The 12,794-nt window shown below is 38.7% G+C and overlaps 1 protein-coding gene across 1 annotated transcript; it reads left to right on the top strand.

Annotated features, from left to right (window-relative positions):
• Positions 1-1,167: 1,167 nt before the first annotated feature.
• LOC141671793 (uncharacterized) lies at positions 1,168-3,614 on the top strand. The gene is made up of 3 exons (XM_074478185.1): positions 1,168-2,317; positions 2,786-3,210; positions 3,312-3,614. Exons 1-3 carry the CDS (start codon positions 1,168-1,170, stop codon positions 3,612-3,614), a joined length of 1,878 nt encoding a protein of 625 aa, XP_074334286.1.
• Positions 3,615-12,794: the final 9,180 nt, after the last annotated feature.

Consider the following 12,794-nt stretch of genomic DNA (forward strand, 5'->3'; position numbering starts at 1 on the left):
AGTTACCCAATGACCCTAGAATGGAATATAAATAAGCTATAGGACCATAATATGAAGAACGAGACAAGACAGTCAACTGCTTTGTGAATGTTAGATTCTCATTTACCCTGGTTTTCCAATGAAACTAGGCATTTTCTTTTCATCTCCACTCAGCAATAGTCAGAACTCAGAAGGGCAGTAGTCCGATAAAAGTTGCAGTCTCGCAGAATACTGATTTCCGTTAGGATATCACGCCAAAGCTCTCTTTAACACTTGGTAAGTGGGGAAATATGCCGACACGTCACCACTATCAACCTTTTATTCGCCAACTCCAGAACATTCTTGCCAATTTTCACCGGAGACATACATGTTTGTTATACTTCCAAGAATATGCACTTTCGGCTCTTTGACCTGCAACAGAGACAATGGTGGACTTTTTTTGTAATATCTTTTTTATTATATAGGATACAAATTTATGCAAGTCCTAAGTCCTTGTTAGAATTTCAAACTCTTTTAGATTCATTATTAATATAATTAACTTCTTGGAGTAATATGAATGAAAGAAAATAAGAATCACATTAATAGTAATACAACTATGGAGTTGAAGGTGCATGCATGAACCAGTTGGAGAAATCAACGAGAAAGAATCACTGCAGCTGTAAAATTTCAAAAGAACAATAAAAGTCAAAGAATGTGGCTATCTAGAAGAATTATTAGTAGAAATGCAAAGCTGGAACCTGGTTGTTAATTAATTATCCCATGAAAAATGGTGGTCTGTAGTTTGACAATCTTTAGGAGCCTGCATGGTAATCTGGTCATACTAGAAGATACAATTGTTGCTGATCGGATAGTCTAGTTTGTAGGCTGTAGTATTAATTAAGGCATGATGTAAGGCATGATGTAAACTCTAAGTCTTAAGACTATAAATAAGGCACCCTCTGTGTAATATTATGTATTAAGTGAATTGTAAGAGTAAAAAGAAAAGAGCTGTAGCTCCAGAGAGATAAAAAGGCTGAAGCCTGTGAAAGAAAATCTGTTGTATGCTCTATATACAAAGTGCGTTGAGTGTGAGTTTTATTATCAAAATAATATAAACATACAGCCTGTGTTCTTGAGTCAAAGAAGTTGTGTAAAGCCCATTCACGTTTCCAACAAGTGGCATCAGAGCTAAGGTTCCGTTCGTGAAAAATGGCGACGATGGTGCAACCACAAATCCCGAAATTGATGGCAACAAATTACGAGAACTGGAGTATCCAAATGAAGGTGTTACTCGGTTCATACGATAATTGGGATATTGTTGAAAGTGGTTATGACGAGCCCGTAGATGCTACCACTGAAGCGGCCCTTTCAAATGCGGAGAAGATGATTTTGAAAGAGACCCGGAAAAAAGATAAAAAGGCGTTATATACAATTATTCAAGGAGTTGACGAATCAACCTTTGAAAAAATTTCAAATGCAAAAACGGCGAAAGAAGCATGGGAGATTCTGCAAAAATCATTCCAAGGAGTCGAAAAAGTCAAAAAGGTGCGGCTCCAGGTGTTACGCGGGGAATTTGAAAATTTAAAGATGAAGAATTCAGAAAATATTGGTGAATTTGTTACGCGCTTGAAAGCCGTGACAAACGAGATGAAAAGAAATGGTGAAAGTCTCGATGATATTCGGGTGATGGAAAAATTACTCCGTTCGTTGACGAGGAAATTTGATTACGTTGTTACTTCTATCGAGGAATCAAAGGACTTGTCCATAATTTCTATTGATGAGCTCGTAGGTTCACTTCAAGCTCATGAGCAGCGGATGAACCAGTATGATGATGCAAGCCATTTGGAAAAGGCGTTGCAAAGTAAGGTGTCTATTGGTGACAGTTTTGGAAGTAGCAGTTCTGCACGTGGAAGAGGTGGCTTTAGAGGTGGCTACCGTGGTGAACGAGGACGAGGAAGGCAATCCTTCAATAGAGGCCATAATTCTGAAGGGTATCGGCCATCTAGTCGTGGTCAAAATTTCAGAGGCCGTGGAAGAGGCGGATTTCAACAACGAGGTGACAAGTCTCAATTTCAATGTTATAATTGTAATAAATTTGGTCACTTCAGTTATGAGTGTAGAGCACCAAAAGTGGAAGAAAGGAGTCACTTTGCTGCAACAAAAGAAGATAAAGACGTTGGCACTGCTATGTTCCTCACTTATAAAGGAGATGAGGAAAACAAGAAGAATGTTTGGTATCTTGACTCAGGGGCCAGTAATCACATGACTGGTCACAAGGAATTATTCACGGAGATAGACGACACCATCAGCGGAGAGGTTACTTTTGGTGACTTGTCAAAGATTCCGGTGAAAGGAAAAGGTACCGTCACGATCATGTCAAAGAAAGGTGAAAAGAAATATATAAATGATGTTTATTATATTCCTGCATTGAAAAATAATATTATCAGTCTTGGCCAGCTTGTGGAGAAATGATATAATATATAGATGCAGGACAATTCCCTCATTATCAGAAATCAAGCTCGGGAATTGATTGCAAATGTGGAGATGTCAAAGAATTGTTTGTTTACGCTTGATATGCAAACAAATATGAAGAAGTGCTTAAAGTCGGTCATTAGAAATGACTCGTGGTTGTGGCATTTGAGATATGGTCATCTTGGATTTTCTGGTCTGAAATTATTGTCAAAGACAAAAATGGTGGATGGTTTGCCAGAAATCAACGAACCAGAAAATTTGTGTGAAGCATGTGTAAAGGGGAAGCAACATTGACAAAGTTTTCCCGTTGGAAAATCTTGGAGAGCCAGGAGGCCATTGGAGATTGTTCACACAGATATTGCTGGTCCATTTGATATCTCATCACTTGGAGGTAATATGTATTACCTAACTTTTATTGATGATTTTAGCAGGAAAAGTTGGGTGTATATCATCAAAGAAAAGTCAGAGACTCTTGATAAATTCAAGGAGTTCAAAGCACTGGCAGAAAAGCAAAGTTGTCATTATTTGAAGGTACTCAGATCAGACAGAGGAGGCAAGTATACTTCTAATCTGTTTAAAAGCTTTTATAGAGCACATGGAATCAATCATCAGTTGACAACGACCTATACTCCTCAACAAAATGGCGTTGCAGAAAGAAAGAATCGCACTATTCTTGACATGGCAAGGAGCATGGTGAAAGCAAAACACTTGCCGAGAACCTTTTGGGCCGAAGCCGTTTTATGTGCAGTTTATTTGTTGAATCGCTGTCTAACAAAAAGTGTTAGAAACAAAACTCCAAATGAAACATGGAGTGGTAGCAAACCATCAGTGGGACATCTCAAAATTTTTGGGTGTATTGATATGCCCATGTTCCTGATCAGAAAAGAAAGAAGTTGGATTATAAAGGCGAGAAGTGCATATTTACTGGATATGACAAAAGGAGCAAGGCGTACAGACTTTACAATCCCCTGACGAAGAAATTAATCATTTCTCGAGATGTTGAGTTCGATGAATCAGATTACTGGAGATGGAGCGAGGATGAAAGAAAAGTTGCTGGTTTATTTTTCAATGGCGATGACGATAACGGTGATAACCAGAACATTAAAGATGACGGAGATGATGATCAAACTCCTCCACCAAGTCCAAATCAACAAACTCCTAGATCGACACCATCCACGGGATGAAGCAGCAGCTCAGGGGGAGCACCACGAAAGATGCGGAGTCTGGATAATATCTACGAAGCTACAAGTCCGGTACAAACATCCTTTGATTATTCCTTGTTTTGCTTAATGGCTGAATGTGACCCAGTTACATTTGAGGAAGCTTCTGAAGAAAGCAAATGGAACAAAGACATGGATGAAGAAATTGGCGTAATCAAGAAAAATGATACATGGGATCTCACAGATCTTTCAGAAGGACAGAAAGCAATTGGTGTCAAATGGGTCTACAAGACCAAGACGAATCAAGATCGAGAAGTGGAGAAATACAAGGCAAGGTTGGTGGCTAAAGGCTACAAGCAAAGATACGGAATTGACTATGATGAAGTGTTTGCTCCAGTTGCACGAGTTGACACAATCAGACTTCTTACAGCAATTGCCGCTCAGAATCAGTGGAAGATTTATCAGATGGATGTGAAGTCGGCATTTCTAAATGGTTATCTCGAAGAAGAAGTTTACATCGAGCAACCTCCCGGATATGTTCAAAAAGGCCAGGAAAATAAAGTCTACAAACTGAAGAAAGCACTATACGGGTTAAAGCAAATCCCGAGAGCATGGAACACAAGGGTTGATGAATACTTCCAGAAAAATGGTTTTGTAAAGAGTCCATACGAGCATGCCCTCTATACGAAGACAAATTCAGGGGGAGATATTATGATTGTGTGCTTGTACGTGGATGACATGATCTTTACAGGAAACAACCCTGGTATGTTTGATGATTTTAAGAAAGTTATGACTAACGAATTTGAGATGACAGATATTGGTCAAATGTCATACTTTCTTGGAGTCGAGGTGAAGCAAAACAAAGACGGGATTTTTATGTCTTAGAAAAAATATGCGGAGCAGATTTTAAAGAAGTTCGGAATGGAGGAATGCAAACCAGTGAGCACTGTTATTCCCAGTGGACTAACAATAAGATTTACAGAAGGGGGGTTGAATGTAAATCTCAAAACTTTTTTAAGTTTTGAGCAGTTTCTAAGGCTAAGTGTTTGAGTGATCAAATGTGTGTGAATTGCTTGAAGTTGATGCAGACAGATATATATTCAAACACAAATGTAATGAACACAAAGAACTTAAAAACTTTTCTGGTGGATTTGTTGTTCCACCAGATATATGTTATTTCAGAAAATCTGTGATTCAAAGAATTAAATCACAGCTGCTTCCTAGTACAAACTAGATGATTTTCTCTTTTGATATTTCTAAATAGCTCAGGAAAATTCATATCTAATTACTAGCTGCTACTTGGTTCATATATCACCAAGTTTACAAGTAAAGACAAACTGTAAAATACAATTGAAAAGATTCTTCACATGTTTCTTCTTCATTTCTCTATCCAATGCAATCTAGGATAATCTGTAAATCCTTGAATACTTCCTTGTTTGCATCAGAATGGAAATGCTGCATTTTCTTGATTCCTCCTAGAGGCTTCCACATTCCAGTGTGTCTCTGTCAACCCATGTGCCTCTGTCAGCTTGTGAATTGTCACTATCAACTGCTAATGAACTAAGCATCCGTTGAAGCTTTCATCCATTGATGCCTTATCCATTGAGGCTTTATCCGTTGAAGCTTTATCCGTTGATGCATTATCAGTTGAAGTCTTTATCCGTTGAAGCACTTATCCGTTGATGGATATTATCCGTTGAAGCATTAGAGACATCCGTTGAAGCTTTGTTTCTTATCCGTTGAAGGTCTTCAATATCCGTTGACACTTCTTCACTTATACAAAATTACAAGGCATGAAATATTTACATTTAGCCCTCCTATTTGTACATCCATTAGTAGTCAACATGACTGATCATTTCCTAACAACGTCTAAGAATTACAGCTTGAAACCAGAGAGTGAAATGTGCTACAATACTAAACTTATTGCTAAGTAAAGCTACTCCTTCAACGGATAGCCAAGATGGTCTTATCCGTTGAGGCTACAAACACTAGATTTCTACTTAAGTATTTTGCTTAACTTATCATCAAACTAATACACATATTCCTAACAATCTCCCCCTATTTATGTCTACTAGAACTGTAGGCATAAATTTGGGTTTAGCTTGATGATAACAAAACACTTAACAAATATATAAACTGTAATAAAGCAGAAATTCAAAAGTGCTACAAAAATGTATATGCTGAGATGGAATTGAAGAATTACATTGTTTCCAAGGGTGCTCCTTTAGCCTGAGCAAATTACTTTCTTTTCCTTTGATCCCTGGTTTTCTTTCCTAGCCTCCTGTCATTCTCCTCTATTTGAAGTTGAAGTTGTCTGTAGAATTCAGCTTCATCTTCTTCATTGATATCTAACTTAGATTGTATATCCTTGAGAGTTTCATTACTGGCAATCTTTAGCTAATCTTCAATTCTGAAAAATCTTCTGACTCCTTTGTTGTCTCTGAACTCCATCAACCAATGAGGTGATTTGTGAATTGTAATTCCTCTTTCTTGAATGAGTAAAGTTCTAGGCAAAACATTGGGCTCCCTCCAAGTTTTCCTTATGTTGGCAATCTTGTTGAGAATCTCAATCTTGGAAGTCCTGGTAAAGCCAGAATCCTTTTGTATGGCTGAGTAGACTCTAATCAAGGTAGAGTAGCCTTCATTCAGAATTCTGTGAAGAGGCCATGTTCTTTCCCCAGCTTCTTTGTATTTGAACACTAGACTTTCTGGTAGCTGTCTGTAGGCAGCTATTCCCCTTACTTCCTCCAGCTCATCCAGATAGAGTTCAATGTCTGAAAATTCTTTTATGTCACAGATGTGAACATAATCATCTTTAGAGGTTTGAGGTTTAGGCTTAGGCTTCTGTGTGAATTTGATTGAGGCTTTAGAGGGTGTTGATTTGATTCTTCTTTTCTGCTTCTTTGATGGTGGAGAAGAGGTTAGGAAGGTGGGCAATTTGATGGTGTCCCAATCAGTTGGTTCCTCCTTGGGAATGATTGTTTCACCATGAATGTTCATGAAGGGGTCAGGTACAATTGGTTCAGGAATAGAGGGTAGTGGTTTGGATATTGATTGGGTTTCTTCAGTCTTATCTACCTTCTTTCTCTTTGCATTGACCTTATTTCTTTTCCCTTTCTGCCATTCTTCCTTACTTCTTTCCTCCATCTCAGTACCAACCATGTCCCCCATAGCTTCATCTTCACCTTTGTCTTCAATTTCTTTCTGTTCTTCAGCTGACTTGACTTTAGCTGTTTTTCAAGCTTTGCTTGTGCTCTTTTGTCAGCCTTTAGCTGTTTGGCTTCTTCCTTCAACCTTTTGGTTTCTTCCCTCTTGGCTATTGAGATTTTGGGATGTCCTTGCATCACACATATGCTCTTTCCCTCTCTGAAGATAATAGCCATGTTTCTCCTTACAGCCTCATCCATGGTCTCTTTGAGATATGCAATACTTCTACCTAAAAGCTTGTCCTCATCAGCTTTTGGAAGAGGAAAATCCACCTCTTTTAGAGGATTCTTTGTAGAGTCCTTATTGGATCTGTTGTTGGGCTTGAGAACCATAGGTTGCAGATCTTTGGAAGAAGTTTCTCCATCCTTATGCCTCCCTACTGGCTTGAGTTCCATAATAATTGATTCCACTTTTGTGCTATGCTTCACAGATTGTGATTGAGAAGTTGTAGAACCAAATATTAGTTGCATCTTTTCATCAATCTTCTTCCTTTGCTCTTTGACTTGCAATTCAGCTGCTGCTATCTGGATTAGATCAATTCCATCTAGCTTTCCTTTGACTTGAATAGTTGGAGAAGTTGCGATGACAGGAACTAGCACTTGAGAAATCTGAACTGTTGTAGATGGCTCTCCTTCCCCTTCCCCTTTATTCTCCCCCTTTTTGTTATCATCAAGGGTAGGGGTCAAGCCTTGTGCTTGTGCCAGCTGTATGAGTAGATTTGTTTGAGTTTGTTGATTCTGAAGAATGGTGACCATAGAATCTTCAATGATTTGAACCCTATCTTCCAGTCTGGCCAGCCTCTTGTCAGCATCAGATGCTTTCTTCAGTCTCCCCAACAAATCTTGCATAGTACCATAGGGTATAACTGAATCCAATTTCTCAGCATTGTAGGATTTCAGGTCAGCAATGTCCAGCTTGAGCTCATCCACACTTAGATTGTGCTGGTAATGCTGCAACTGCAAGAGATGCAGAGATTCCAGATGAACTTGAAGAATTGCCTTGGTACCAGCATCCTGAGTCTCCTGAAGGGCCTGCTGAATTATCATGACTTGTCTGACCAAAGTGACACCAAATTCTCCTGGTGTTGATGGTTTTGCCCATGCCCATGCAGAAAGATTAGGAACAGAACTTGTGCCTGCTACTCCCCCTAAGTTCATGCTCTCATTCAAAGAATTAGAGTCATCATCATTAGAATTTACTCCAAATTCTTCAGATGGCTCACCAGCTTGAGAAGGCAGCCTGTTGACAGCAGCTTTGTCTCTGAGAAGAGATTCTGAAGTGTGTACAATGTGTAGTGTCTGTTCTGCCTCCACATTGCCCTGTGCAACCAATAATTGATAGGCTGAAACAGGGTGAGTAAAAGTGTCAGCATCCAAGGAAATGTTATCAATGACAGCTTTGTAATGTTGCTGAAATTGTCTTTCCTTATCTGCATAATCCACTTTCATTAACTCACTAGCAATGGCTGGATCCACCCTTATAGCTTCTGTACCTGCCTTTCTCTCAATTTCTCTCTGTTCTTGCATCAGGGGCTCCCCCTGGCTCACACACACCCTCACACCCTCACCTTCACCTTCTAAGGTGGCACTCCTCTCACTCACTTTTGCCATGCTGGAAGAAATAGCATGCATTTGGTGACTCTCAACCTCTCCTTTTGCCTGGGAGCAACCCAGCCTCTCACTCAAAAGATCACTCCCTTCCCTCAAACCTAAAAGTGATTGTACAGTTGCCATGTCCTCTACAGTTGGAATTGTTTTTGTTAAGTGTGTAGAGGCCATCAACGGATAGGGAGTATCCGTTGAACTAGAAACTGATGGTATCAACGGATAACTGCTGTTAAGCTTATCCGTTGAAGAACAACCACTTATCAACGGATGAGAGATATCCGTTGAAGAAGGAAAAGATGTAGATATAGAAAGTGACATAATTGTTGAATCTGTGTGGATTGATTTTAAGTGAGGTAACACAGAATCTTCAACTACATCTGAAAGAATTGGCTGATGATCCAACAAATCATCTAAAAGATGATGATCATCAGGTTTTGAGTGGGGCTCCTCCCTGAGTTTTAATGAGGGAGAATCAGGAATTGATGTGAATATCATATCCACATCCAGAGAGGGTGTTGGAGAGTTTGATGAATGGTGTGTTTCTATATTGAGAGAATGGGGCTGTGATTCCACATTTGCTGGAATCATATCAAGCTGAATTTGAGAAGGCACAGATACTGGTTGATGTATCTGTGCTGTGTGTGTCCCTTGTGTGGAAACTAGGGTTTTGGCCTTTGTCTTCCTTGAAAAGGCTTTAAATGGTGAATGTGTGGCTTCAGTGTCCCTCCCTCTTTTGTTCTGTGTCCCTGGTTGGGGACTATTTTCAATAGTTACATCCTTTTGGGAGGATGCAACTAGGGATGTGCTGGACTCCTTTTGAACCACCACAGTCTTTTGAGAGACTGTGGCTTGGATGGTTTGGGTACCACTCACCTCTCCCACCTTATCCTGGGGGGCTTTTTGATGTTCACCCCTCCCCTCACCACTCACACCCTGTTCACTCCCTTCAGGGTTTATGGTAGTTGTTACAACTGTTGTCTTTTGAGAAACAACAGAGGTAGGTTTCTTTGACTTGACTTTGGAAACTTTAGATTTGGTGGCTTTGGTAGGAGCCTGTTTGGACAAAGACACAGGTTCCATAGCCACACTAGAAGGCAAAGAAACATTGGGGTTGGAAATAGTAGGAGTTATAGAAATATTTACCTCACTTACCTGTGGTGCATTCATGATTGGCAAGTATACCAATGGCACCTGACTGTTGAGGTTCATTCTCAAAAGATCTGCAAGGACCCTTTTCTCTTGTGCCCAGCATTTGAGTTTATTATTCTCATTGGATATAACCAAACCTTCAGCAACATGGTTAGCCAATAACATAAAGAATCTAGCATAGTAGATGTTATGTGGTCTATTAGCTTTGTTACCTAATCTGGAACCTAATTCTAGCATAACACAGTTGCTAAAATTAAAGTACCTATCAGAAACTAGCATATATAGCATATTAACAAGAGATGAAGTGATAGCATCAAAATTGCTAATCTTCCCAGAGAAAACCTTAATAAAGGCATCTCCAAGAAAACTCCATTCTTTCCTAAGGCCTTTCCTTCTAATACTACCTAAACTAGAAGAATCAAAAGCATAGCCTATGGAATCTAGCATAGCAGAGACATCTTTATCAGTATGTGGTGTCATGGCATTATTCTCAGGCAACTTAAAGCAAGATTGTATATCATCACAATTAATGCAATAGTCCTTACCTTTGAGAGAGAAGGCAGTCATATCTGTGGAGTTGAACTTTGCAGTTGTCCAAATCTCCTCAATTACCTCACAATAGATGGTTGGGGCTTCCAGCATTGCATAGCTTAGTTTGCAGTTTTTGATGAAGTCCATCATCTTGTGATAATCAGAATGGGCTTCATTCTTTTCAACCAAGGCTATGAAATTATTCTTTTCATAAACAAATCCTGTTTGAGACATAATTTTGACTACTGGTGCCATTGTTGTGAGTAGAGGTTGTAGAGAAAAACTTGAGAATTTAGAGAGAAAGAGAATAAGAATTGCAAGAAAGCGTAAAGTGAGAATAAGAGTTCAATTGGGCTTTTATACTTTCTTGAATTAAAACATAAATAAAATGATTGAATGATTATTTTAAGTAAGTTACAGCCGTTCAAGAATAAATAAAACTGTAGAAATTCTGAAAACTACCTTAAATACAATTACATACAACACTGTATATCTGTATCAACGGTTGAGTAAAAGAATCAACGGCTGTGACTCACTTATAGTAACTGACGTGACACTTCAACGGATAAGGGAAATAGTTATCCGTTGATGAACAACACCATTTTATCCGTTGAAGGATAAAATTACCAGAAATGTATTTGTCTTTCAACGAATAATGAACATCCGTTGATAGAACAATTTTGGCTTTCAACGGATAGAGAATATCCGTTAATAGGATAAGTCTTAATTAAAGCCAACTTTGTTCTTGCAGCAAATTTCATTTCAGGCTTCAAGACAGATTATATAGATGACATAGATTATGAATAATTAAGCATACCTAACTCACTTACTAATCTTGTGAATGTTGATTCATCAAGTGGCTTGGTAAATATGTCTGCAATCTGCTTTTCACTTGGAACAAAATAAAGTTCCACTGTACCTTTCATCACATGTTCCCTAATGAAGTGGTACTTGATATCAATGTGCTTGGTTCTTGAGTGCTGCACTGGATTTTCAGTAATGGCAATGGCACTTGTGTTGTCACAGAATATTGGAATTTTGTCAACAGTCAGACCATAGTCAAATAGTTGATTCCTCATCCATAGTATATGTGCACAACAACTACCAGCAACAATGTACTCAGCTTCAGCTGTTGATGTGGAAACAGAATTCTGCTTCTTGCTGAACCATGATACAAGCTTGTTCCCTAGAAATTGACAGGTGCCTATTGTGCTTTTCCTGTCTATTTTGCAACCTGCATAATCTGCATCTGAGTAGCCAATTAGATCAAAACCAGACTCTCTAGGGTACCAAATTCCTAGATTTGGAGTTCCCTAGAGATATCTGAAAATTCTTTTAATAGCCACTAAGTGAGATTCTTTAGGGTCAGCTTGAAATCTAGCACAGAGACATGTAGAAAACATTATATCAGGTCTACTAGCAGTTAAATATAAAAGTGAGCCAACCATGCCTCTATAACTTGTAATATCCACAGACTTTTCAGCCTTGTTTAATTCAAGCTTGGTGGCAGTGGCCATGGGAGTTTTTGCAGGTGAACAATCCATTAAGTCAAACTTCTTTAAAAGATCATAAATATATTTAGTTTGACTAATGAAAATTCCACCACTAACTTGTTTAACTTGTAAACCAAGAAAGTAAGTTAGCTCTCCCATCATGCTCATTTCATATTTACTTTGCATTAATTTAGCAAACTTTTTACAAAGTTTATCATCTGTAGATCCAAATATAATGTCATCTACATAAATTTGTACAAGTATCTTAGAGCCATTAATATTTCTAAAGAAGAGAGTTTTGTCAACAGTACCTCTTGTGAAGTGATTATCTAGAAGGAACTTTGACAAAGTCTCATACCAGGCTCTAGGTGCTTGCTTTAGTCCATAGAGTGCTTTCAACAGATAATACACATGGTCTGGAAAATTTGGATCTTCAAAACCTGGAGGTTGGCTTACATAAACTTCTTCCTCCAATTCCCCATTTAGAAATGCACTCTTGACATCCATCTGATAGACTTTGAAATTGGCATTAGCTGCATAGGCTAGAAAGATTCGGATGGCTTCAAGTCTGGCAACTGGAGCAAATGTTTCATCAAAATCTATTCCCTCTTGTTGAGAATAACCTTTAGCAACCAATCTGGCTTTATTCCTTATGACAATGCCATTTTCATCCATCTTATTTCTGAATACCCATTTTGTGTCAATAGAACTCTTGTTCTTTGGCTTGGGTACCAGCTTCCATACTTTATTCCTCTCAAATTGGTTTAGCTCCTCTTGCATTGCTAAAATCCAATCTGGATCCAATAGAGCTTCTTCCACTCGCTTAGGTTCCACCTGTGATAGAAAGCTACTATACAGACATTCATCTTGAGTAGCCCTTCTAGTTTGTACTTTTGATGTAGCATCATCAATGATCAGTTCAAAAGGGTGATTCTTGGTCCATTTCCTTTGAGGTGTTAGATTAGCCCTAGATGAGGTTGCCTCAGTATTGTCATGATGTGAGATAGAATGTTGATTTGTTGAAACTCCCCCTGAATTGCTGATCCTTTGAAAGGAATTGGGAGCTCTATCAACTGATGAAGTGAATTGATTATCCGTTGACAGACTGTGATCAATGGATGCTTCATTATGAACTTCAACGGATGATGCACTTTGTCTTTCAACGGATGCTGCATTGCTTCTTTCAACGGAAGCTGAATTATGACTTTCAACGGATG

This window comes from Apium graveolens, chromosome 1, assembly GCF_009905375.1.
Source record: "Apium graveolens cultivar Ventura chromosome 1, ASM990537v1, whole genome shotgun sequence".
In the NCBI taxonomy this organism is placed as follows: domain Eukaryota; kingdom Viridiplantae; phylum Streptophyta; class Magnoliopsida; order Apiales; family Apiaceae; genus Apium; species Apium graveolens.

Coding starts and splice junctions, on each gene's coding strand:
- LOC141671793 (XM_074478185.1), top strand. CDS start 1,168: ATGGCGACGATGGTGCAACCACAAATCCCGAAATTGATGGCAACAAAT. Junction 2,318..2,785: donor GATTCCGGTGAAAGGAAAAG/GTACCGTCACGA, acceptor TTGTTCACACAG/ATATTGCTGGTCCATTTGAT. Junction 3,211..3,311: donor ATCGCTGTCTAACAAAAAGT/GTTAGAAACAAA, acceptor GTTCCTGATCAG/AAAAGAAAGAAGTTGGATTA.